The sequence below is a fragment of the Anomalospiza imberbis genome, chromosome 17, assembly GCF_031753505.1.
Source record: "Anomalospiza imberbis isolate Cuckoo-Finch-1a 21T00152 chromosome 17, ASM3175350v1, whole genome shotgun sequence".
NCBI classification, from domain to species: domain Eukaryota; kingdom Metazoa; phylum Chordata; class Aves; order Passeriformes; family Viduidae; genus Anomalospiza; species Anomalospiza imberbis.
This window is the reverse complement of record NC_089697.1, coordinates 5,189,524-5,212,631: the sequence shown is the minus strand read 5'-3', so window position 1 is coordinate 5,212,631 and position 23,108 is coordinate 5,189,524. Positions and strand designations below refer to the sequence as shown.

General features: G+C 54.2%; 1 protein-coding gene across 5 annotated transcripts in view; it reads right to left on the bottom strand.

The window, feature by feature from the left end:
- PLCG1 (phospholipase C gamma 1) overlaps positions 1-21,810 on the bottom strand; it is a 41,440-nt gene extending 19,630 nt beyond the window's left edge. For 3 of the 5 annotated variants that reach the window (XM_068207520.1, XM_068207521.1, XM_068207522.1), the window contains exons 1-4: positions 21,523-21,810; positions 3,720-3,872; positions 3,259-3,352; positions 2,754-2,801 (exon numbers count right to left, since the gene is read on the bottom strand). In XM_068207520.1, the coding sequence (XP_068063621.1) occupies positions 2,754-2,801; positions 3,259-3,352; positions 3,720-3,872; positions 21,523-21,724 (497 nt within the window). In that variant the 5' untranslated portion in view covers positions 21,725-21,810. Of the gene's footprint in view, positions 1-2,753; positions 2,802-3,258; positions 3,353-3,719; positions 3,873-9,075; positions 9,240-21,522 lie in introns of those variants that run through there. The other 2 variants (XM_068207523.1, XM_068207524.1) reach the window with 2 other exon arrangements.
- Between the last annotated feature and the right edge of the window lie 1,298 nt (positions 21,811-23,108).

Sequence of the window (23,108 nt, the reverse complement as noted above, 5' to 3'; positions counted from 1 at the left end):
CCAGCCATGGGGTCCTGGGTGACAGAGAAATGTGTGGAGTGAGCCAGGAGTACAATGAGAGATGCCCTCACATGTCAGCAACCACAGCATGTAACAGTTGTCATGGGACCCCAACAGGACACACAGAGTCCCCAGGGCTGCCCAGCAGCAATCCCTCCTTGGTGAGGGCATGAGACTGCAAAAAAGCTCATGGAAGAAGAGCAGGAGAGGCTGGAAGAGCAGAACCAGCAGCAGCCACCCCTGCAGACTCACTGGAGCTGACACTCAGCTGTGGTGATGCTGAGCTGTTTCACAGGAGGTGCTGGACCACAGCCCTGCTCGCTGATGTGACAAGAGCAAGCCCTGTCAAAGCTGTGACCAGCATTTCCCTCTTGGCTACAGAAGGAGGACAGGGTACAGAAGGATTTTATTTATTGTATGTTATTCATCATCTTAAAGTGCTGGAGACCTTGGATAAACAGCTTAGTAGTATTTTCAGACTAGAAAGTGAAAACAAAATAAACCGATTTTTTCTATGGAACAATTTTTAAGGTTTCATGACCAACAGGCCAGAGGCCCAGCCCTCTCACAGGGGATGGAAACATTCCCCTGCCAGCCCTTAGTGCTGTAAATGCTGCTCCCAGCCATGGGCAGCTCTCCTGGCCAGAGGTGAAACAGTCTCCTCCACAGCAATTAGGAAAAAAACCCAGCATCCTGTTATCCTCCTCTTTCCACCTAACCTCCCTTGGAAAAACAAATACCCAAAGGGCCAGCAGCCAGTGGAAACAGCCACCATCTGCTGGTGCTGGAAGGGACGGCCCGGCCCCCAGCAGGGGAAGGCGCAGAGCAGAGAGAAGAAAGGGCTGCAGCACAAGAGGCTGAGGCATGGGGTACACAAATGCTGGGAATGATTTCTGCAGCTGCCAAAACCCTATCTGCTGTGGAAAGGATCAAGGATGGTGTGCAAGTGGGGTTTTTTTAAAAGAAAATCACAACTCACTGTTCCCTTTGAAAACCCACTTCCAGGCTGAGAAGCAAAAGCAAAGAGCTCAGTGACATTAAATTTAATGCTGAAATGCCTCACAGGGGCCAAGATTTAATCCAGGAGATGTGTATGTCACGTAACTGTAGCCTCTGCCTTGCAGAAAACACGTGGATCCTTGTAAAATGTTTGTAAATGGGAAGACCCCAAATCTTTTCACATCCCTTCTGTTCATGTTTTGCTCCTCTCACTGCCTAGGCTGGAGCAGCAGCTCTCCTAATTAAGGGTTTTGCACTGAAACCTCTCCCTGTGGGTGACAGGTAAGGAATATATTGGATTTTGCTGCTTTAATTCTAAATGCTAATAGAAAGATGATATCAATAGAAACAACAGGGATGCAACAGGCTGGCTGTCAGCTCTGCTGATCTGCCTTGGGCAGACAGATCTATACATGCAATCTCCTTTTGTACTGTTGGGATGCCATTTCATCCGTTTTACTGCATAACCAGAGGGAAAAGAGGACCAATTATTTCCACTTTTCCTGCACTTCTCCTCCAAAACCTCCACACACTACCCCTGCACCTGCCTCAGTGCTCTCCGTTGCAGAATTAGGAAACACGTGCCCAGTCACCACTGTGTATACAACCCAAGCCTGGATTTGAAAGGTGTGTGGCTCATGCAGAGCAGCTGCAACAGATTAAAGCTCCTCTTCTTCCTTTTCTGCCTCTGCGAGGATTTATCCCTCCTCCACAAAATCCCGCTGGGTGCTCTCGTCACGCCACAGTAGAAATCACTGCAAAGGCAAAAACGTCCAGTGCAGCAGGATCTGCCCCATGCAGCACACTGCTGCCCTGCTCCTGGACAGGTTCAGTTTGTGCGCTGGCTGGCTGTCCTGGCAGGCTCACAACAAGGACAAGGCAGAGGATGCTCTGGACCCCAGTGCTCTCCAGTCAGCCCTCTCTGGACAGCACAGCATGGAAAAGGGGCAGGTGGGACCCACGTGCTGCACAGCAGCTGGAGGCAGGGCTGATGCCCCCAGGAGAGCACATTAACACGGGAATCAATGCTGAAAGGTTAATGGGCTCAGTTAACATCACAGGGGAGAAGCATGTCCTGTGGATGGAAGGAGGCAAACAACAGCAGCTCAGTAAGAGCAGGCTGGCAGCCAGTGTTGGGACTGGGAAACTGCTGATGGCAGAGGGACAGAGAGAGAGCACGGTGGAACTCACCTCCCCAACAGGAAAATGTCCCCTCCCTTATCACATGGTGAATCATGACCCAATTCCCTTCCCTCACCTTCTCATGACAAGCATGGCATTTTACTTGCTAGGACAACACAGAGTACTCACCCAAGAGCCCCACAAGCCAAGCAGTGGGATGATCCATGCCCTTACAGGCCTCAGAAAAGGAGAATAGAACAAACAGGGTGGAGAGTAATAAACACAACCCAGTTCAGCCCTGATGGGGTGCCCTGAACTGCCTCTTGGCTCCTTGATGTCTGCTTCCTTGGGTGGTGCCAGGAGGGGGAAAGGTGTTTCACAGCTGTGGGCTTTCAAAGTGTTACTGGGTCTAAACAGCTGAGAAATAGGTCAGGAAAACAAGACAGCTTTTTAATGCTTTTTTTAATTCAGTGAAAAGGGCAGTTTGGGACTTGGATTAAGGTTCCTTGAAAGTGAGCATTAAATGCCTACAGAGCCCAACAAAAATCTCAAAGGCTGGGGTTTCAAATCAAAGTGAACCCTTCCAGCTCAAACCCTCCCCGGAACACGACTGCAGGTTTCTCCCTCCTCACCTGTCTTCCCGGTTGCGATCCAGGGAGTAGAACTGCTTCCGGAGCCACCTAGGTGGGAAGGCACAAACAGGCACACACTCAGCTCCTCAACAACCAGCCCCTGCTCCAACCTCTCTCTGGAAGATGCTCAGTGCCAAACCATCCACTCCCACATCCCTCCTTCCCACCAGAGAACCTGGCTCTGCCCCCTTTCACAGGCAGCCTACCCTACGTTCATACAAAAAATTCATTCTGCTTTAAAAATGCCTCTGCACTGAAGTGCTACAGATAACACAGGCTGTGCACACACAGAAACATCAATTTGTGGTAAAACTCCTTCTCCCTGATGCATGAGATCAAATGCTGGGGTCAGCAGGATGAAGCTTCTGGAGTGCAGAGGCAGAAGTGCTGGGTCAGCACAGCTCAGAGAGGGAATGAGATATCACTGTGCTCACCTTTTTCTGTCAAAACAGACAGAAGGGGGGAAAAAGAAAACAAGTGCAGGAAAAGGACAGGCTTTCCTCACCTTTCAATCTGCAGGGGGGTGGGTGCCCTCAGAGTGTCTGCCACCAGCCAGTTCAGCCCCTTGATCCACATATTGACCTCATCCTCAGAAGTGGCTGTAGAAAATGCATGGGAGAAGTGGGAAGAAGGGACACACAGGCTTGATCAACAACCCAAACCTCTTGGGACTATCCCCAGCACCTTACGCGCCCTACTCCTTGCTTCATCCCCCTTCTGGTAACATTTCCCCCCGACACAGATGCTCTGGCTGGCTCCTCTCCCTGCCATGCCCCTGCTCCTCTCCCGTGGGATGGATGTGGCTGGCTGCACCTCTTCCCCCTGCGTGTCCCACTCCCTCCCCCTCCAGTTCCCAAGAGCTGGGAGTTGTCTTTGTCCCCAAGCATCGAAACTGTTTGGGTCCTGTGAGGATCAAGTTGTGGTTCAACCCTGTCTGGCACAACCCCAGGTCCAGGAGAAGTTTACCTTGCAAGCTGAGGGTCTTCAGCCGGAATTCCGTGCCGTAGAGGACAACGAAGCAGTGAGAGTGGTCTGGTCGGAAACACGGATCCTCCTGGTACCGGTCAAAATCACGGGAGTTCCTTCCCGGACGGATCTCTTTGATTTCACGAATATCCACTAAGAGAAAGGGAAAACAAAGGAGACCTTCAGGGAATAGCTTGGAATTCCTATGGCATTGGAGAAGGAAGGGCACAGATGAAGTGGATTTACTCATCTGAAGAGCTGGGTTAGCACCTATTACATGACGGCAGCCCCAGGCCTACATCCTGTAAGCACAGCCCCCTCTTACTACTTCCCTAGGAGGTTTCCCCAGCCAGAACCCCCCAGTTACCTCTGTGTTCCCCAAAAATGGCTGAATGTCTCCCCCACAGGGATCCCTAGGAAGGGGCAGCTGTGAGCATGCTGGAGCATTAGTGCTAAGCAAGGACAAGGAGCTGAAGAGACACTGGTAAGGGAGCATCTCACAGCCTCCCTCCCCAGAGGAAATTCTGGGAAAGGACTCCTATTGCCATAGAACAAAGAGAAAACAACAGCAGCAGCAAGGCAAAAAAAAAAAAAAAAAAAAAAAAAAAAAACCACAACAACAAAACCCAACCCAAACCCAAGAATTTTTGCTTCCTGGAAAAATAGTTTCTTAAATGCTCGTGGGAATCAAATAACAACATTTCTGAGTCACATTTCCAAAGCAGATGATGCTTCTGAGCAATGCAGGACGGAGATTGCTGCAAACCTGGCATGTAATTCATCCCAATTAAACTCCACTTACTGCACTCACTGTGGATCATCTCGCCTTTCACTTCTGTTTACTGCAGTTTAAAACTAGACAGAAATGTGACCTGCTCATCACCCACAGCACTAAACTGCATCATGAGAGACGATGCTCTCTCCAAACCCCACAGCAAGGCAGACACAGGGATTGACTTCGGGAGGACTTGTAAAGCACAAAGAATATGGGATCCTCTCTTGGATCCTGCTCCCGTGCAGCACTCAGGGTGCACCTGGAGACAGTGGCAGCCTGCTCATTGCCTGGCACAAGACATATCCAGACTGACCACTCTACGAATTTTGGGGGTGTCCTGTGCAGAGCCAGGAGTTGGACTTCATGATCCTTGTGGGTCCCTCCCCACTCAGGATATTCTGTGAATCTAATAACCCTCCAAAGCACATCAAGTTGTGACAAGAGCATAGAAAGACCCAGTTCCTTGGGGCTGCAAAGGAAGGACAGACAAGCTTCCAAAAATAAGCAAGAATGTGACTTTTTGAGGCATCATCTACCCTTTGGAAAGGAGCTGTCTGGCAGATCAAATGTTAGCATGCCCTGCCATAATCTTACCCATGTGCTCATATCCTTAGTGACACAGCAGGTTATTTTAGCCTGTAAAAACCCATATCACAGCTCAGGTCTTTGCATCCAGGACAAACACAGTGGGGTTGAAGGCTAATCCTGTCCTTGGAGGATGCAGGGTTTGACCAACACAGTGGGGGGAAAACATGCCAGATGAATTTTCATGGTAATTTACCAGGTAATAACTACCAAAGGAAGGTGCTGGAATATGCCCTGCCTTTGCACCACACTGCAAGCATATTGCCTGCACTTTGGGATGCTGCAGAGCTGGCTGTGCCCTGTGCTCACCCCTCCCTGCACAGAGCACCAGCAGGTTACCACTGAGCGAGGCAGGGCTGGTGTTACAAAGTGCATACCTAAAATCCACGAAGTGGAGAGAGCCCCGGAGCAAGTGAGGTGCTTATCAAGGACAAAAGCACGCAGGGAATTCCTAGGGCAAAGGGCAGCCTCCGTGAGGATCGGGCAGGAACCTCCAGCCCACGCATACTTGCAGCTGCTTGCTCCTCTCTCTCGCTCTCCCAAACCTGCCTGAGTGTGCTGGGGAAGGCAGCTGGGGTTTGGTTTGTGCAGCCCTCTTCTCACCACAGAGCAGCACAGCAGCCTCGCCCCCAACACCCTGCCAGCCCCCTGGCAGCTGGAAGGAAGTGACTGTGAGCAGGAAGCCCAGCAAGCACAAATGGCACCATCCCCAGGCAGCCAGGGCTGAGCCGAGGCTGCCCTGCACCAGCCCTCCCTCTGGAAGCACAGGGCTGGGAGCCACCAGGGAAAGGAGGGGCGGAGGGATTCTGCTCGAGCCCAGGTCTCACAGAGACACTCTGCAGGCTCTGCCCTGCTCAGCACCAGCGAGTTTCCCCATCAGTGGTGGCGTGGGCTCCGTGACACGGCCCACGTGTCCCACCATGGGGCTGCACCTCCAGTCCTTGCTGGGAAAGGCTTACCAAGGATGTGGGCAAACACACGGGGTTAAGCACCTGGTGGGGTCCCAGCTCCACGGGCCATGTGCAAACCTGGGCGGGTGACCTGGGGCAAGCCCTCTGAAGACAAGTCCTCTGTCACCAAGGTGAGCCACACCTCCTCCTCCCAGAGCTGCCCTCTCCCAGGGCGTGCTGGGGAGGCAGAGTGCACAAACTGGTCCTTATCCCACCTGGGATGTGGCAAGAGGGGAAGAACTTGGTCCCGCAAAGATGGCAGAGGGAAGCTCTCTGATAGAATATGAACCCTGCTGCAGCCTGGCAGAGCTGGATGCCCCAGAGAAGAGCCAGCAGCAAGCTGGGGTGGATGAGCAGCGGATGAGATTGGAGCCTGGAATGGGCTGGCTCCTCTCCAGCCCTCCTGGGCGGGTGTGCAGACAGGAGCCAGGAGAGGCTCCGGGAGGGAGGCAGCAAAGCCCATCCAGTCCAGAGATGCTCTGAGCTCCCCACATGGTTCCACAGTGCACACTGAGCCATCCCATGGCTTTACAAACAGTTATGCCCTTCACAACCTCCCAAACTTCCCTGCAGCCCACTGCCAGAAGAAACAGCCTGGCCCTCCCTTTGTCTCCAGCGCTGACAAAAAAAAAAAAAAAGTCACATTTCTGGGCAAAGAGCCCTCTTTCAGCAGGAGTGGGTTGCACCAGAAAGAAAAAGCTGACCCCAGATCCACCTCCCTCACCATGTAAGAAAAAATCCCACCAAATTACCCTCTGGTTACATGAAAACCAGATCCACCCTTGAAGTCATTTAAAACTGAAACTTCATCCAAGCCTCATTTAACCGCTGATGGATAGGGTGTTGTAACATGTAAGGATAAGGACAGCCTGGAACAAACTCTGAGGGTTGCAAAATCGCCACCTCCAGAGGATTTTTGGAAAGCTGGAAAACTGATTAATTTTTTTAAAAAATTTAAAAGCTGACCAAAAGAGCATTTAGCCAGATTACTTTCCACGATGGGTTTATCATGGACAGCCTCCAAGCAAACACCCACCCCCTCGATAGGCTTTGCTGGGTCTGTGTCTCCCTGGGGAGAAATGGTGCAGTGAGAGCCACGGGGGCACTGCCAGCCCAGCCCGACCTCAGCTGGCTGACTTGGACTGATCCTGCCCGGGGGCAGCGGAAAAGTCTCCAGCCTACTCACTCTGGCAAAGAAAAAGAGGTTTAAAAAAAGAGTCTTCCTGCTATTTAGCATTGTGGATCCATCCCACTAAGCACAGCCATGTGGTCACCCCTGGGCTTCCCATCACTGGAAGGGGCACTGGAGGGTCAGGTGGCCCCCGGGGAGAAAGAGGAAAAAGACATGTATGTGCCTGTGAGTAAAATACAAGAAAAATCTATTACGCAACGGCATGGAGAGTAAAGCAGTGCCACCTCCCTTTTAATATTTCAGTGGAAGCCCCCTGAAGCGGACATTTGGGCCAGCAGCGGCCGGTGTCCTGCTCCTGCAGGAGCCTGGAGGAGGATCCTGGCTCACCTGCTCCTGCTGGCACCCACCAGCCGGGTGTTCCCCCCACCAGCAGCCCTGCCCCTGGCTCTGCTGCTGCAACCCAACACCGCCTGCAAGAAAAACAAAAACCCACCACAACTCCCCGGTGAGCTCGGGATGGGCCGGGCGAGCTCTAAGTGCTTCGCTGGCCGGGGGCCAGGGCCCTCAGCACCGCTCAGTCTGGAGCCTGTCCCTGCCCTTCGCTGGCCATCCAGCCGCGGCTTTGCCCTGCACAGCCCCATCTCCATCGGGCTGCGGGGGGAATGGGGCAGACCCACCTGAGCTGGGCTTTGGCACCGGGGAGGAACTGGGGTGGCTCTCAGGCCACGCGTGTCGCACCCGTAAGGAACACGCCGCGTGCGGTCCTGCCCTTTGCATCCCCTTCGGAGGAAGCCAAGCACTCAGCCCAACCAGTGTCACATTAGTATTGGTGCTCAGAGTGACAACAGCTCAGCCTCTCAAGGCCACAAGCTTCCCTCCATCGACAAGCCTAAAGCAGGCACAGTAAGGGTGAACTGAACATCCCTGCTCCGAGACAGACGAGTTACCACATCCCCCTCCGCTGCTCAGCATCGGCTATCAGGTTTCCAGAGGAAGAGCCAGTGCCATTAACAGATGGCTTATCCAGACAGGACAGCAAGAAACCAGCTGAGGCCTCTCATTTGACCTTAACTGGTTTTTCAGAGGGTAGGGAGCATGGCTGAGCCACCCACGGAGGCCAACAATCACCAAAGCAGCAGCACCCTGTGCCCCAGAGCATCCCTCACCCCCTATGAACTAAAAGGCAATGCAGCCATTTCAGTTAAGCACTCAAATCCACCTAAAACATCCTTTCACTTCCCTTGTTGACCCAGGAAGGACCCATCCTGGTGCCAGGGGATCAGTGGGTCCCATTGCTCTTGTTGCTACAACACGCAGGTGGTACCTCTGCCTCAGGAAAAGAAGCAGGCAAAAAGCTATTTACTCCTCCAGACTCAGCTCAGCTGTGTCTCAGGTTGCTCTAACAAGGTGCTTCATCTCACCTGCATCAGCAAACAGGATTTTTTGCTCCAAGCCACTGGATTTTGCTATGAAGCAATTGTCTCAATATCACTACCCCAGTGCCAGCAAAATCCATGCAGAAAGCACCTTGGGAGGGGAGATGCTGGGGAAGAATAGCTCAGTGGGCTGGAGATGGGACAACGGGGCGTTCCTGGCTAGCCAGGGTGACTGGAGCTAGCCTGGATCCCGACTCAGATCCTGGCTCGCCTCTCAGCAATCCTGTCACTCAATGTGGACTGAGAGGATGTGGCAGGGAGCTTGAACATCACCTGGGAAGGGGCGGCAGTGCCAGCAGCGTGCCCCGGGCAGCCCACGCAGGGCACATGGGGATGTGCTGGCTGCTCTGTGGGCACCGGGGCTTCCTGCCCGAGCCTCTGCCTGCCCGAGCCTCTGCTGTGCCCCCCGGTCACATGTCCTGTGGCTGCTGAGCTCCTATTCCTCCCTCCCCTGTCCCCCCCACACAATCCTTATCACCTGCAGAGGAAGCTGCAGGAGATGTGCAGGGAGATTAGGAGATGCTGCTGAGAGGATGTGAGGAAGAGACCTCCCCTCCTCCACCCCACACATATCCCAGTTAGGGGCTGGAGCAGGGAGGCAGAGGTCCTGCCCAGACATTGCTTCTACAGGGCACCGTGGCCTTTTCCCAGGCTGCCTTGCCAGCATCAGCCTCATGCAGGTGGCCTTCAAGAGCTCTTGAACATCCTCTTGATGTGAGAATCAGAGGCAGCTGTGGGCTGGCAGCTGCCTAACCTGTTATCATCAGCACATCTCTCCTGCTCACCCTCAGCTGCAAGAAGATAGGCGTAAAAAACCAAAGCTGATCCTCCAAGTGAGCAAAGCAGGATGCTGCTACCTCACAGCCTCTGCCCACAGCCAGTGGGGAAACAGGCAGCAGATGGCAAATGCCAAGTGAGGGTTCCAGCAATCCTCCTGGAATGCGCTGGGGCTCCCTCTTGTCCTCCATGGAAATGTTGTCTTTGTGGACCTGTGGGGTTTTGTACCAAATCCCAAGCTGGGCATCCAGGGCTGCTGGCTGTACCCACTGCCACATGCAAGGCTGGCACCTCTGTGAGCCATGGACTTGCTGCAGTCACCATAAAGGACACAGGAACACATTTCCACCCCAAAGAGAGGCAGAGCGGCTCCAGCTGAGGCAAAGCCCCAGTTTCTGCTTCCACAGATGCTGCTCTGAAGACGTCGGTGTCCCTGTCCCAGATGAAATCAGGCTGGTGGCAGCCAGCAGAGACCCTTCAGTCATCGCCCTGAGAGACACAAAGTTCCAGTGACTCATCTGGAAAGGGGAAGCTCAGCACCGGTGCTCTGGACAGCCTGCCTAGGGAAGGCTCCCCAGTCCACCCCCGAGGTGACCTGTCTCCTGCATGGCATGGCAGGTTCCATCCCCCTCCGCCCTGCCGGGGTGAGAAATGCAATGACCTTTAAGGAGCAGAATAAACTGGAGGGAGGATGGGATGAAGATCTGTGTGCACAGCTCCTGCCTGTGCCACTCTTCCTTCCTCCAGGGAAGATCTCCTTACAGCTGTAAGGAGACCCAGAGGTGGGCAGGGACAGATTGATGAGGCATCAATACACGCTGTGCCTCAGCATGGAAGAGGGTGAGAGGCTGAAGGGAGCTGCTCTCTGGGCAGGTCCTTCATGGAAGGGCTGAACAGGGAACCCTTCTGTGCAAGGTCTCTGCACCCCTCTCCTGGACCTTACAGGGTCACTGATGTCCCCAGGCTCTCAGCCAGAGTGCTCACTGCCAGTGAGGGGAAGGGGATGGGACCAAGCAGATTGGCAGAAACCAAGTAGGACAGAAGGGCAGAGGTGGCAATCCAGCAGTTCTGAAAGCACAGCTCACAGCCTGACAGCCTGGCAGGGCCACTGAGGAAACCCTGGCAGAGGTGGATGTGGGGACCTGAGTGTCCAACAGCAGCAAGATCTCCTTGGAACATTTTGGAGATTTCTGCACTCAACAAAGGTGCCTTCCCAACTTTCATGCCATGGGGTCATGCCCTGTCACAAAGCAATTGGGGACAAGAGTTGGACATATTGTCCCCAGGACAGGGCACAAAGGCAAGGAGTGAAAACCAAAGGACAGAAAAGATTTGTCACAGTGGCAGCAAATGTCAGTGATGCTCAAATGCTGTGACTCAGTTTTCATCCACCCCACCAGATGATGCAATCAAGTTCCCGTGACAGCAATTTACAACAGAGATGCCTGCTGGCCAGGACCCTCAGTGGGCAGCAGGGAAATGGCTTGTCCCTGTCCCTACCAGGGCTTGAACTCTGCACTGTGAGGGCAACACTGGGAAGAGAAGGATGCAGATCCCATCTGCTGCAGAGCTGTTTGAGGTCACCACAACAGCCTGACCCCTTCCTATCCCATGCTCAACCCAAAAGCTGTTCTGAGACTGGCAGGCTTGAGTATTTGCCAGAGCACAGATGTGACTTCCAGATGTGTGTCCTCCCCTCGATCTCCCTCAGTGCCACTGTCTGCAGAGAGGCCCACGGCCTGGACCAGCTCAACTACTAAATGCAGAGGCACCTCCTCCTGTCACCTCCTCCTCCTTGGATTCTCCACCTGAGTGCTTCTACCCACCCCAACACCAACCAGACACAAAGTTACCAGAGCAGCTGCTGGAGAAATCAAACCTGTCCCAAAGTGGCTACAAATGGAAACAGTGACTCTCCTCTTCCCTTTCCACCAGATTTGCTCTATCTGCACTAACCACAACGGGACCCCCCAGGCTGGTTTCACCTTCCAATGCCAAGGCAAGATTTTGGGGGATAACCAGCCAATGGCACTTCCTTACAGCACCATCCAACTGAAGATGTCCAGGCACTGAGCAGACACTGTCCAAGCCACACACTGCCCTGGCACATGACAGCATTTTCAGTTTATGAGGGAGAAGCAGAAGCTCATGGTGATGGTGTGAAACCACTAGGAACTGGGTGGGTTTTTTTTTTTTTTTTTTTTTTTTTTTTTTAATGACCTCACCCGGGATTTATTTGGTCCCCAGAACCGGAGACCTCTTCCTGTTTGCACTCCAACCTGCTCCACAGTTCACATCAAACCTGATGTATCAAAGCTTCAAAAATGTAATTCCCTCACCTCTAGAGCTCTTCACAACGAGCCCCAGAGCCTGAGATGCTGGAGGTTACAAAGACAATAATCCAGCTAGCAGCAAGACCTTGAGAACAGGCTGACACAAAGCACTACAGGACATGTGAGAGATAGAAGAGCGAAAAAAAAAAATCCAATAAAAATCAATTTCTGCTGCTTTGGTGGGGCATAGAGACAAACAGAGCCAACTCCCCACTGCCCTTGCACTGCTTAGGGTCTGCTCTGGAATCAGTGACACAGCTTTTTGGTCTTCTGAAGCTGAGGAGGGCTGTGAGCTGGCAGGAATTAACAGGATAAGGACTGCAAGCTCAGGAGAGAAGGAGGGTATCCAGAGTGCCCTGGAATCCTGGCAAGAGGAGCCAGACATGGATGAGTGATGTCTAAGAGCAAGTATCCAAGCACAGGAGCTTGGAGAGACAAGGCAGCAGGCTCTGTGTTCTGCTCTGATGAGCCAGGGGCACGAGAGCCTCACACCAAGAAGGACCTTGACAGGCAGTGTCCAAATGCTCAGCAAACAAACCCAGCCAGCCCCTGCCCCACCTCCTGGCAGCTGGGAAGCAGGTTTATGGGGCACAGATCTCCAGGGCAGGGAGCCAAGGAGGTGAAAATCCTCCCAGACATTCCCTGCTCCCAGCACGGCCAAGCCCCCACCTGCAGCCAGCCCTGTGATCTGACCTGGGCTGAGGATTACTCCAGCAGAGGTGAGGAGGAGCAGGAGGAGGGATGAAGGATGCACTGGCACATGCAGGGGGGATATCCTTTAATCACCACACCATCAGCACTTCTAGGAGCAAGTAAACAGGAAAAAGATCTCAAGCAGCTGTTGTGCCCAGCGTCCCCGCAGAGCGCAGCCTGCAGTGACAGCCGTCCTGGATGTGGCGATTTCCAGCTCTGCCTGGTGTGGTCCTGCCACGGGTGATGCTCAAAGGGAGCAGGATGGGGCTCTGCATGGGATCCCAGGAGGAGAGGAGCACAGGATACCACAGAGGGAATCAGAGGAGCTCCAGCAAAGATGGAGAGCAGGACAGCTGGAGCAGCTCCCAGAGTCAGGAGGCAGCAGAGCACCCACAGCATGGCTGTGTGTCACCCAGAGCACAGTGGCCCTCCTGCACCCATGCCTCCAGGCACCGGGATCCTGGCTGTGCAGGGGACACACCACACATCCAGCTCGTGGGGGATGGAGTTTGGAGCTAGCAGAAATGGCAACCTTTGTCCCTAAGATACTTCAGCCAGCAGGTCACTTCCCAAAGGACCACGACTGGGAAGGCAGGAGTCCTGCACACCCCTCCATACGGATAAAGGCTGGGGGTGGGCTGCAAACACAAGGCAGCACAGCTCTGGGATTCCATATATTAAGGCAGGGAAAAAAAAAAAAAAAAAGAGTCATATTCCAAGAAAAAGAAAATAAATGTGTTTGTAATGGGTTGGGGAAAAAACACAACCTGTAAGTCACAGTCCTGCCCCTTCTGCTGTGGCTTTTGGCCACTGCATCCCTAAGGCCAGTGGGCAAAGAGCTCAGCAGAACATCTCACATCACAGGAGATCATGTGCTGGACCATGACCTTCCCTGGGATGATTTTAAACCAGCACCATGGGTTTGCCTGGCTAGGACAGCCAGGAACACTCTGGGGCGCCCTACTGACAGCACAAGGAGGGACTGACCAAAACCTCAGAGCCACAAATGTTTAAAAACAGAAGGCAGGACCTGCAGAAGAAAACAAGGGAGAGGTTCATCCCAGATTCTGGAAGGCTTTCCATGGCTCCCCAGCCAGCCAAAATCACGACCCCAGATCAGGCTAAAGAGCCACCAGACCACAGCAGAGATGGAGCTAAAAAGCAGTTTGAAAATCACAGAGACTTTCAGAGTATGGGCTGGCAGCATCCTAAAGCTCTGCTGATTTGTACAGCCATAGTGTGGCCAGCTTCTGCTAGAGACATCAGCCCATGGCTGTTTGGGTGCTCCAGAATCCTGAATCCTCCTGCCATCCAGTGTATCAAGGTGTTCAATAGATGACAAGGACAGATCGAGAGCCAGCAAGGTGCTCAGAGATAAGGACACCTGGGACAGGAGGCATGAGCCTGGCAGATCAGAAGCAGACAGCCCTGGCCTAGAGTTCCAAGTGCCGGGGGAACTCCAGAAAGGCTGAAAATTCTCAGAAATGAGGAAGTTTCTCATTGGAATCAGTGTCAAAAAGCTTTTTCCATGTAAAACAGCACTTTGTTTAAAATAAGAATACTCAAAACTTAAAGACTGAAACCATTTAGAAGAACAGCTTTTTGCAGCACTACAGAGTCCCTTTAGGAACCATGTCCCTTCCTGAGGGCTCTCCCTGGTCTGGAGGACACTCTCCCACCATGGTCTGATGTAACACCTCCGGCAGCAAAACCACGCTCGGTGGAACAGATGAGCAGGGAGAAGCCATGAGATCAGCCAGGCAGCCACCCCCGTGCAGGCAGGACAGCCACTGGCAGGGATGGGCTAGATGTTGAACTGATCTCATATGGGGCACCAGCAGCAGCCACCACCACGACCAAGTGAGCTGAGCACCCCCAGATGTCAGGCACCACACAGCCCTCTCCATACAGCTGCTGTGCACCTGCTGAACACACAGAGCTGCTCTCTCCTTTTATCCCTCTCTAGACAGGTATCCCTCTAGTTGCTCTATTCCAGCATCATCTTCCACCATCCACTTGCCAAGCCTGTTTGGCTAAGGGAAAAGAGGGAGGATGTGGGGGGGGGAACTTTCCAAAAGCATTGTAAGAGCTTCAAAATTTTCTGATTTCTACTGCCCTTAAACCTCAGAGAACACTAGAAAAGTAAAAATTCTTCTCCACTGACTTCACCCATTTCCTTCTACTGTATGGTAAGGTGCAGCCAATGGTTCTTAAACTCGGAGCTGCTCGGGTTTTCTGTGCTCAAAGGCCCACACCTCCTCACCACATGCTGCAAGTTCTTCCTGGACTCCCCACACCCTCCTTCACTGTGAGCTTTACACTGGGTCTCACAGAAGCTGCAGCAGCTCAGGAGCAGGGACACAGCACAGGGGCTGGCTGCAGCCCTGCCAGGCCACACAGCTCCTAGAGCCACTGTCACACACCTCTGAGCCCAGAACCACCAGCCCAGCTCTCGGCTGACCCAGCATTAGGCACAGACTGTCACTGCTGGCCTCTTCACCTACCAGACCACAGCCCACCACCAGTGTGGTGCTGCAGGACAGCAATCCCAGGCTGATCTCAAAGGATGCTCACAGCTCCTGCCAGCCTGTCCCATGGCCTGGATGGGATGCTCAGCACAAACTGTCTGTCAAGCCAACCCCAGCAGGATCCCACTTCGGCAGAGACAGAGGAGTTGGACACACAATCAAATGTATTCCACTTCCAGCAGCTTCTGAAGCTGCCATCCAGAGGCTGAGCTGCTGCAGCTCACCAATAAGCCTGCAACTCAAGCAGAAGTTTGTGTGATGTAGCCAAAACTGTAAGTGAGTTTCTGTTCTGAGAGCTCCTGCTCCATTCCAAGTGTTCCCAAGTTTTACATCCTGGCCAGGCTGCCCATCACAGCACACTCTGACGTGGGTCAGTTCCAAAAGGACACAACAGCCCCAGTGCTCTCTGGAGGGGACGGTCCCAGCCAAAGAGCAGTGCCCAGGCTCCCAGGAACACAGAATTTACACCAAATCTGCTCTCCTGGGCAACTCACTGGCCAAGCCTGCCCTACCACAGGCAGCACTTGGGGACTGGGACCTCAGGGCTGCTCAGGGCTGGGGACTTTAGCACTGACTCAAGGCTGCAGAGCCTTTCCTCCTGTGTCTGCAATCTGTAAGATATGCAGGTCACACGCCTGCTCACAGAGGCAAGGGACAGGCCATGGGCATCCTGACAGTCAGCATGTCCTGGGGGTGTTCACAGGGCAGCCACTGCCATCAGATAAGGAGCCAGCAAACGCTCTGAGATAAGGATGACCATCCCCACCACCCCCCCCTGTGCAGGCAAGGCAGCTCAAACAGAGCAGCAGAGATCCCAGACTGGGCTGGGCAGCTGCTGGCTCAGCTCCTCAGCGTGGAGATGGGGCACATTGAAGTCCTGTATGAAACCCCACAACAGAACAGCCCCCAGTGATGGGAGGTGACGGAGCTGAGCGTGGCACCTCTCGGCACACGCTCTGCAAGGCCAGATGCTCAGATCCAGCTCACTCAGGTGCTCCTGCTGCCACACATGGTGTCCAGCCATGGCAAGGAGAAAGCCAAGCCCTAAAAAACTCAGCCCCTTGATCTTGGTGAGAAATAATCAGTCCAAGACTTTGCAAAACCTCTCCAGCACATTCTAATTAGTGGGCTTGAACCCCATAAGCCAATTCCTTCCACGTGGCTGACTGGCAGAGGAAGGAACCAGATGGATGGATGACGTGGGTGCAGGTACTAGAGGAAAACGCCAGCCAGCCAACTTCCAGCTGCTCTCCAGGTTGCAGAGAAGCTTTTGAGATGCCAAGGGAGGAGGTAACATGTCTTACTGCATGGGGAGGGGTTTTCTAACCTGCTCCTCCTGGAAGATGCTACCAAGAGTAAAACTGGGATGACAAAGGGATGCGAAGCGAGGGAAGAGGCTGTTTCAGTTTGGAGGTGAAGGCAGAGCTGAGCTCACTTGCTCTGTGGGTAGCACAAATGTCCTTGTTAGCAGGAAGGGGGACACCAAAAACCTGCCCTCAAGAAGCTCCCACAGCAGAGCGTCGCAGGGGAAGCTTCAGCCATCCCAACAGTCACAAGCCACGCTCTCCCCTTCCCACCCAAGCTCCAGGCACCTCGGGGGGAGCTCCCTCCTCCCATTCCTGCCCACTGCAGGGGCTGCATCCTGCGTCCATGGGTGGAGGAGCAGGAAGGGACCCTCCGGTGCAGGAGCCACCCTGCACCCCAAGAGGAGCTCACTCTGAAGTTATTTTATCCTTGAAAACCATTTCTGGCTCACTCGCTTCTTAAGAGCTCCAAGCTCCTCAGCTTAAGGAAAAAAAACATAATTAAAGAAGCTGTGCCCCAGTGGACTAATGAAAGAGGCTGGTGCTTGAAACAGCTGAGGCGAGTACGAGCCACACTTCAGAGCCACTTTGCATTAATATTTTACAGCTCATTTCTTTTCTTTTACACGGGATGGTTTTTCTCCACCTCCAAGGGACTGAGCTCATTTCACTGAAAGCAAGAATGCAACCAGGGTTTTTGTGAGGTAGTTTTTTTTTTCCTACTCTTTCTCCCCTATAAAACAAACATCTGCTCCAAATTTTCAGCTCACTCTCTGAGCAAACTCTCTGAATTTTCTGACGTGTTTCAAGGCAAACAGTTCAATTTGAAGCTGGCCTATAACCCCCCCCCCCAGCATGAGAAGGTAAGAATGCAAGACCCTTTTTTATTAAAAATAAAGAATCAGTTAACACAGGAAGTTTAAAAGAAAATAAATGCATGAAAGACAACTGACTTGAGGGATTAGCTCTACTTTGCTCTGGGTGCTTAACAAAAAGAATAGAAAATTATTAGCACTCTTCCTATTGTAGCAGCCAGGCCCTCTGCAGAGTTGATTAGCAAGAAAGCAATGCGTTGGTAATTAAACCTGGCTGGAAGCCTATGAATAAAAACAAGTATTAATTGAAAAAAAAAAGGAAAAAAAGGCTTTTTTTTTTTTTTTGGCACAAACCTGGATTGCATCTTGCACAGTTTTGAAGAAGTACAGGAGAAGGAGGCAACTGCTTTGGAAAGGGAAAGGCTTCCTGCCCAGGGGAGCTTACCCCTCCTCCCCAGCCCTCAGCTCATGGAGATTCCCGTCACTCCGGAGCGAGCTGAAGAGCTCAAGGAGGAGCAGGGTCCTGTCCAAGAGAAGAGGCTCTCATGTGGCAGCCCAGCTGGCTGGAGGCCCTGCTGCCCAGCCAGAGCTGCTCACGGAGGGCAGACGTGGGGGACACACACAGTGTCTTTATGCAGCGCTCACAAAGCACTACACAAGGGTCACAAAGCAGGGGACGAGGAGAGGGCTGTCACACCAGCCACACTCTCTGCTCTCCGTCCCCCAGCACCTCCTGGCTCGTGGGCAGGCAAGGCTGGGCAGCTCCATGGTGGCCAGTGAGGTCAGCTGGTTACCTGTCCATCTCCAGCACATGTGGTGATGCCACCCAACCCTTCACAGAATCATTAGGGGAGGAAAAGTCCCCATCCAGTCCAACCACCAACCCAGCACTGCCAGGTACACCACTAAACCATGCCCCAGGTGCCACATCTGCACAGGCTCCTCCCCAGCCAGCAGCCCCCTGTCCTACCTCACTGCTGTTAGGAGATGCTGAAGCACAGAGAGACCTTCATCCTTAAGTGCCAAAAGTTCCTTGCAGAGGTCAGTCAGACCCTGCTGGCTTCAGTAACTTGAAATAAAGGTGGCACGTCACCTCTGGGCACGGCAGCATGGCAGAGTGAGGAACTCAGACTGACAGCACCAGGCTGTTGAGGCACCAAAGGCACAGAGGACAGGGGTTCCCTGGACCTCTCTCCAGCAGTGGGGTGACCTTCAGCCTGATCAGGCTCTGCTCTCCTCTAAGCTCCACATCAGTGTGCACAGAAAGCCAAGCACCACCCAAACATTGTTTTAAGGCAAAGACTTGGCTGCCTGTTGCAGCCCGCCAGACTTCAGCAGAGATCAGAAGTACTGACAGACCAGCCCCCGCAGATCCTGGGGCAGCAGCTGCTCCATGACACCTCTGACAGTGATGGCAAAGCTCCAAAATGAGCACCACCACACCGAGGAACGATGGCAGTGGCTGTGCCCAGAGCCCTCTCCTCCTGGCACACTGCAGCGTTAGCCCACGTGCTAGAGGCCACCTGCAGATGAGCCAGCTGACCTCTGTCACTTCATGCACTGCCCACCATGCAACAGGAGCTTCCCAAGCTGCAGCCACAGCTTTCCAACACTGTCAGCCATGGAGCCAGGTCCCCCATCCTTGCCCATCCCTCCCTGGGACAAATACACATCTCCTTTCTGCACAACCCACCAGGAGCAGAGAAAGGAGCACAGATCCGCTATAGTTAGTATCCATGGAGACAGACCTCTCCAAGACATGGCCATCCACACAGACATGTCCTGAGCCCAAAACCTCCGTATGTGATACACTGTGGATGTTCGCCTGTTCTGAAATGGATAAAACCCCAGAATCATTCCTACTTAGACATTTAACGTGTATCCAGAGTAGTCCAAACTCCCTGGTGGTCTCCAGCTCTCAAGAAACACAAGAACATCCATTACTGACCCATGAACACAGCAATCTTGGACCTGTAAGTCCCCAGACACCGTTTGGTGAAGATGCTGTTCCATGAGAAGGAACATCTCACCTCCTGACAGCTGGCTACTCTCCTCATAGTGCAAGCTGAGGCCAAACCAGAACCACCACAAAAAGTAAAACCCAGTCTTCCTACCAGCCCCAACCTACTGCTCCCTATGCTGGCATGGCTTGTCTTCATGGGGACAACTGGATCAGTCATTGCCCATGGTTGGCACTACCCTGCACTGGAAGTGATGAGCTCAACTCCAGATTATTCCCCCTCTGGTTCCCACCATGGCCGTGGCAATGTCGACCTCAGGGGGATGAGCCGGGAGGGGAATACCTTGAAGTGAAGCTGTCACACACCTGGCTTTTCCCAGGCATCCTCTTTCTGCCCAGAAAGCACATCCAGATAAAAATAGGGAAGCTGGCCAAGAACCTAGTACTGCTGGCCATCGATCCCATGGCTTTGCCTTGCCTGCCTAGAAACCGAGGCACTATTTGTGTACACAGGCTGGTATTTCCAGCTGGAGCCCCACAGTTCTGTCCAGGAAGTGTTAAAGCAAAGCTCTGCTCCTCAGCCCTGCAAGCTCAGGGTGCTGGGTGACACCAGAGGAGGGGACTGAGGACAGGGTGAGTTGCTCTGGTGAGAGAGGATGCTGTGGGGAAAGCATCTGGTATCAGAGAGATGGGGCTGAAGATACAGCAGCTCTTCAGCCTGATGTCCTCTGTGTCCAGCAAGGCCCACCTGGCCACTTGGGAGGGTCACACGTAGTGTGGGAACACCACGAGCATTGGGAGGCACACATGGGGAGCCCAGAGCCCAAAACCACCAGCCAGACACCGTGCCTGTGCACAGTAGAGAGGCCCCAAGGAATTTTCCTCTGTGACATTAAAAGAAACACAATCATCTCGGTCCCTAGAACACTCTCTTTGCTTTCTCTGCCCTTGGATGTCTGCACAGCACAAGAATTCCTTGCAGCCATGGCTTTATCATTGTCAGGCCCACAGTTCTGGTACAGAAACTGAAGTTCTCCAGATTTCCCCCAAAGGTTACAGGGACACACCTAGGTCTGTCCCCAGGAACAATCACCCATGCAGACACCACTGGGGACCTCTGTCCCCCATGGGCACACGTGGGCTGTGGGCTCTGCCCAAGACCAGAATCTCCCCAGCAAAACCAACATTTACTCTGCCTGAGTTTGAGAACAACTTAAGCCCAGGGTCAATAAAATGCTGCTCTCTCCTCCCTCTCACACTGCCTCATCACTCCCACAGGCCATTCTGGGAAAGAGATGGGGGAGCTTCACATCCTCATGATGCTAAAGACTCCCTCCAGATCTGCCTGCAGACACCACAGGGCAGAAGGTAGAGGACTCGAAGGGTCTCAGGGCAAACCAAAGCCCCAAACTAGCATTACTAGCATTTTGTGGACCTGCCACAGAGATGTGGCCACCATCTCTATGCCCTTTCCTCATCTAAGCCCCTTGTACTAACAGCATCCCAGCTTTCCATCCTGGACCAGCAGCACTTGCCAGGAGAGATGACAACCCCTCCCTGGCCTTGCTGGGCCTCTGTCACATCCCTCAGCATGGGGAAGGCCAGTGCCACAGCCAGCACCAGCTCTCCCACCGCCTGGCCTTCATGCACGTCCCCTCTTCCTCATGTCCCACACAGAACAGAGACTCTGTCCTCGTGCTGCTGCACACAGGGGCAGGAAGGACAATTGAAGAAAACCTGGGAAACCAACACCAAGTTTAAGAGTGCAGAGCATACCAGATCTCACCCCCTTCCCACCTTACGCCCATGCATAAGAAACCTGGTTTTACACTCAGGTTTCTTACGCATCCTTTCCTCTGTCCTCCTTGTCCCCATCCAGCACAGGAAGCCGGGGCTCACCTGACCCTGTGCCATCATCGTCGGGCTGATGCGCAGAGGGCAACGGGGAAGAGGACGGAACTACAGCACAATATTTTGGGTTTGTTTTCCTACTGTTTAACCTTTTCCGTTTGGTCTCATCTGTTGCTCCGAGGTGCAACCGCAAAAGGGCTCACACTAATCCTGCCTTCCTTCTGAGGTTCCCTACAGCCCTTAGGTGCTGCCCGCCAAGGCACCACCCGGGAAAACACCGCGTTTATCCCAGGGGAAGTTTGGTGCCGAACAGGGATGCGGAAAGTTGGGAGGCGGCGCTGGGCGGGGGCAGCGGCGGTACCGGCCCGCGCATCTCCCGCGCATCCCCCGCGCACGGGGCGGTCGGGGTCGGCCCCACGCCGGGACCCGGACCCCTCTCCGCCCCCCAGGCTGCCCGCGGGGAGATGCCGGGCACGGAGAGCCTGGAGGTTCATTATTTTCCTTTTTTTTTTTTTTTTTTTTTTTTTCTCCTCCTCTCCTCGCCACCGAGCCCCGGCGCTCCCCGAACGGCGGCTCCCGGGAGGGCTCCGGCCCCGCAGCCCCGCCCGAGGGAGCGCAGCCCCTGTGCCCCCCTTCCCGCCGGGCTCCCCCGCCGCGCACTCACCGGCCCCCTCGACCTTCTCGGAGCCGCGGCTCCAGGTGACCTGCCGCGTCTCCAGCTTCACCTGGAAAGTTTTCCGCTCGGGTCGCTGCGACTTTTTGGAGTAGAAGAGGGTCATGACGGTGCCCACCTCCAGGCTGCGGCAGAGCTGCACCGCCTCCGCCTCGCTGGGCGCCCCGGGGCCGGCTCCCGGCCCGGCCGCCATCGGCGCGGCGAACAAAGGGGAGCGGGAGCGCCCGAGCCCCGCCGCGCCCCGCGCCGCCACCGCGGGAGGGGAGCAGAGGAGGCGGAGGAGGAGGAGACGGAGGAGGAGGAGGAGCGAGGAAGGAGGAGGGAAGAGGGAGGAGGGAGGGGAAGGGGCGGAGCGTTGCCGGCGCGGGGGCGGGCGCGGACGCGCAGCGCGGGGGGGACGCGCACCCGGTGCTGCCGGCCCAGGGGCTCGGGGGCCGGAGCATCCCCGCCCAGCGGGTCCCCTTGCCTGGTGCGGGATGCCAGTGCCACAGACCACCCAGCACGCCTAGGAACTGCGCGACCCTCCGCACCATGGCACGCCTGGGGGACCGGGGGCTCTGCACCCCATGGCATGCCTGGGGGACCACCCTGCACCCCGCAGGTCCCCCGTGGGCCACACAGCCCGCAGGACACCTTAGGGCCCCCGCACCCACAGCAGGGTTTGCATGGGGTGGCACATGTGGAGTCCCAACATTGCGTGCCATAGTAGCTTTTCCTGGGGACAGAGCCCTCCGTATGGCTGGCGCCGTGGTGTGGCTTCTTGATGAAGCCAGGTCTGCGTTTGCTGTAGTTTTCTCCACGCAGATCCCAGCTGGATCTGTGCTGGCATGGGAAGCAGGACCGGGCTTGCAGGGTGGCCTGTGGCATCCCGCCCGTGGGGGACCTGTAGGGAGCCGGGGGTCACTGGACACTCTGCAGCTGCTCTCCGGCCCCACAAAAAAACAGGGTTAGAGACCACACAAAAGCAGAGTTAGCGAGGGGATAAGTGGCTGAATTGGGAAGCGTTTCAGTGCAGTTTGCTCCATTCATATGGTTAAAGCCTGTGATTTCCCTTTCTGTGTGCCACTGACCTTCTTCCCCGTGTCCTCCTTTACATCAGGACATCCCATGGCACACGGTGCTCAGGCTTTCCCTGAGCTCAGGCTTTCCCTGAGCATTTATATCTATAAATGTATAAATATGGGTTAATGCTTGGACCTGATGGTCTTAGACGACTTTTCCAACTTTATTGATCCTATGATTTTTTTTCTTTTTTTCAAACTTCATGATTCTGTGAATACACACAAGTACACACAAGTGTCCACAGGCCCATGGCAAGGCAGCCTGTGCTCAGCAGCCCTTATCTCACCCCCCCAGCTCACAGCTGGGACTGGGAGGGGCGTCATCTTCTTAGTGAAGGCCCATCCCTGAGTGGATTCCACGTGTGAGCAGCTCTCTCTGTCCTACTGCTCCACCTGCCTCCACAGGGACATTCCCCAGCACACACACCTTCACACACAGTAGGAGCCCTGTAGGGTCGTTTAGGATCCTACCTGGTGCCTGGGCATCAAACAGGTAAGGTGAGAGCCTAAACCTGC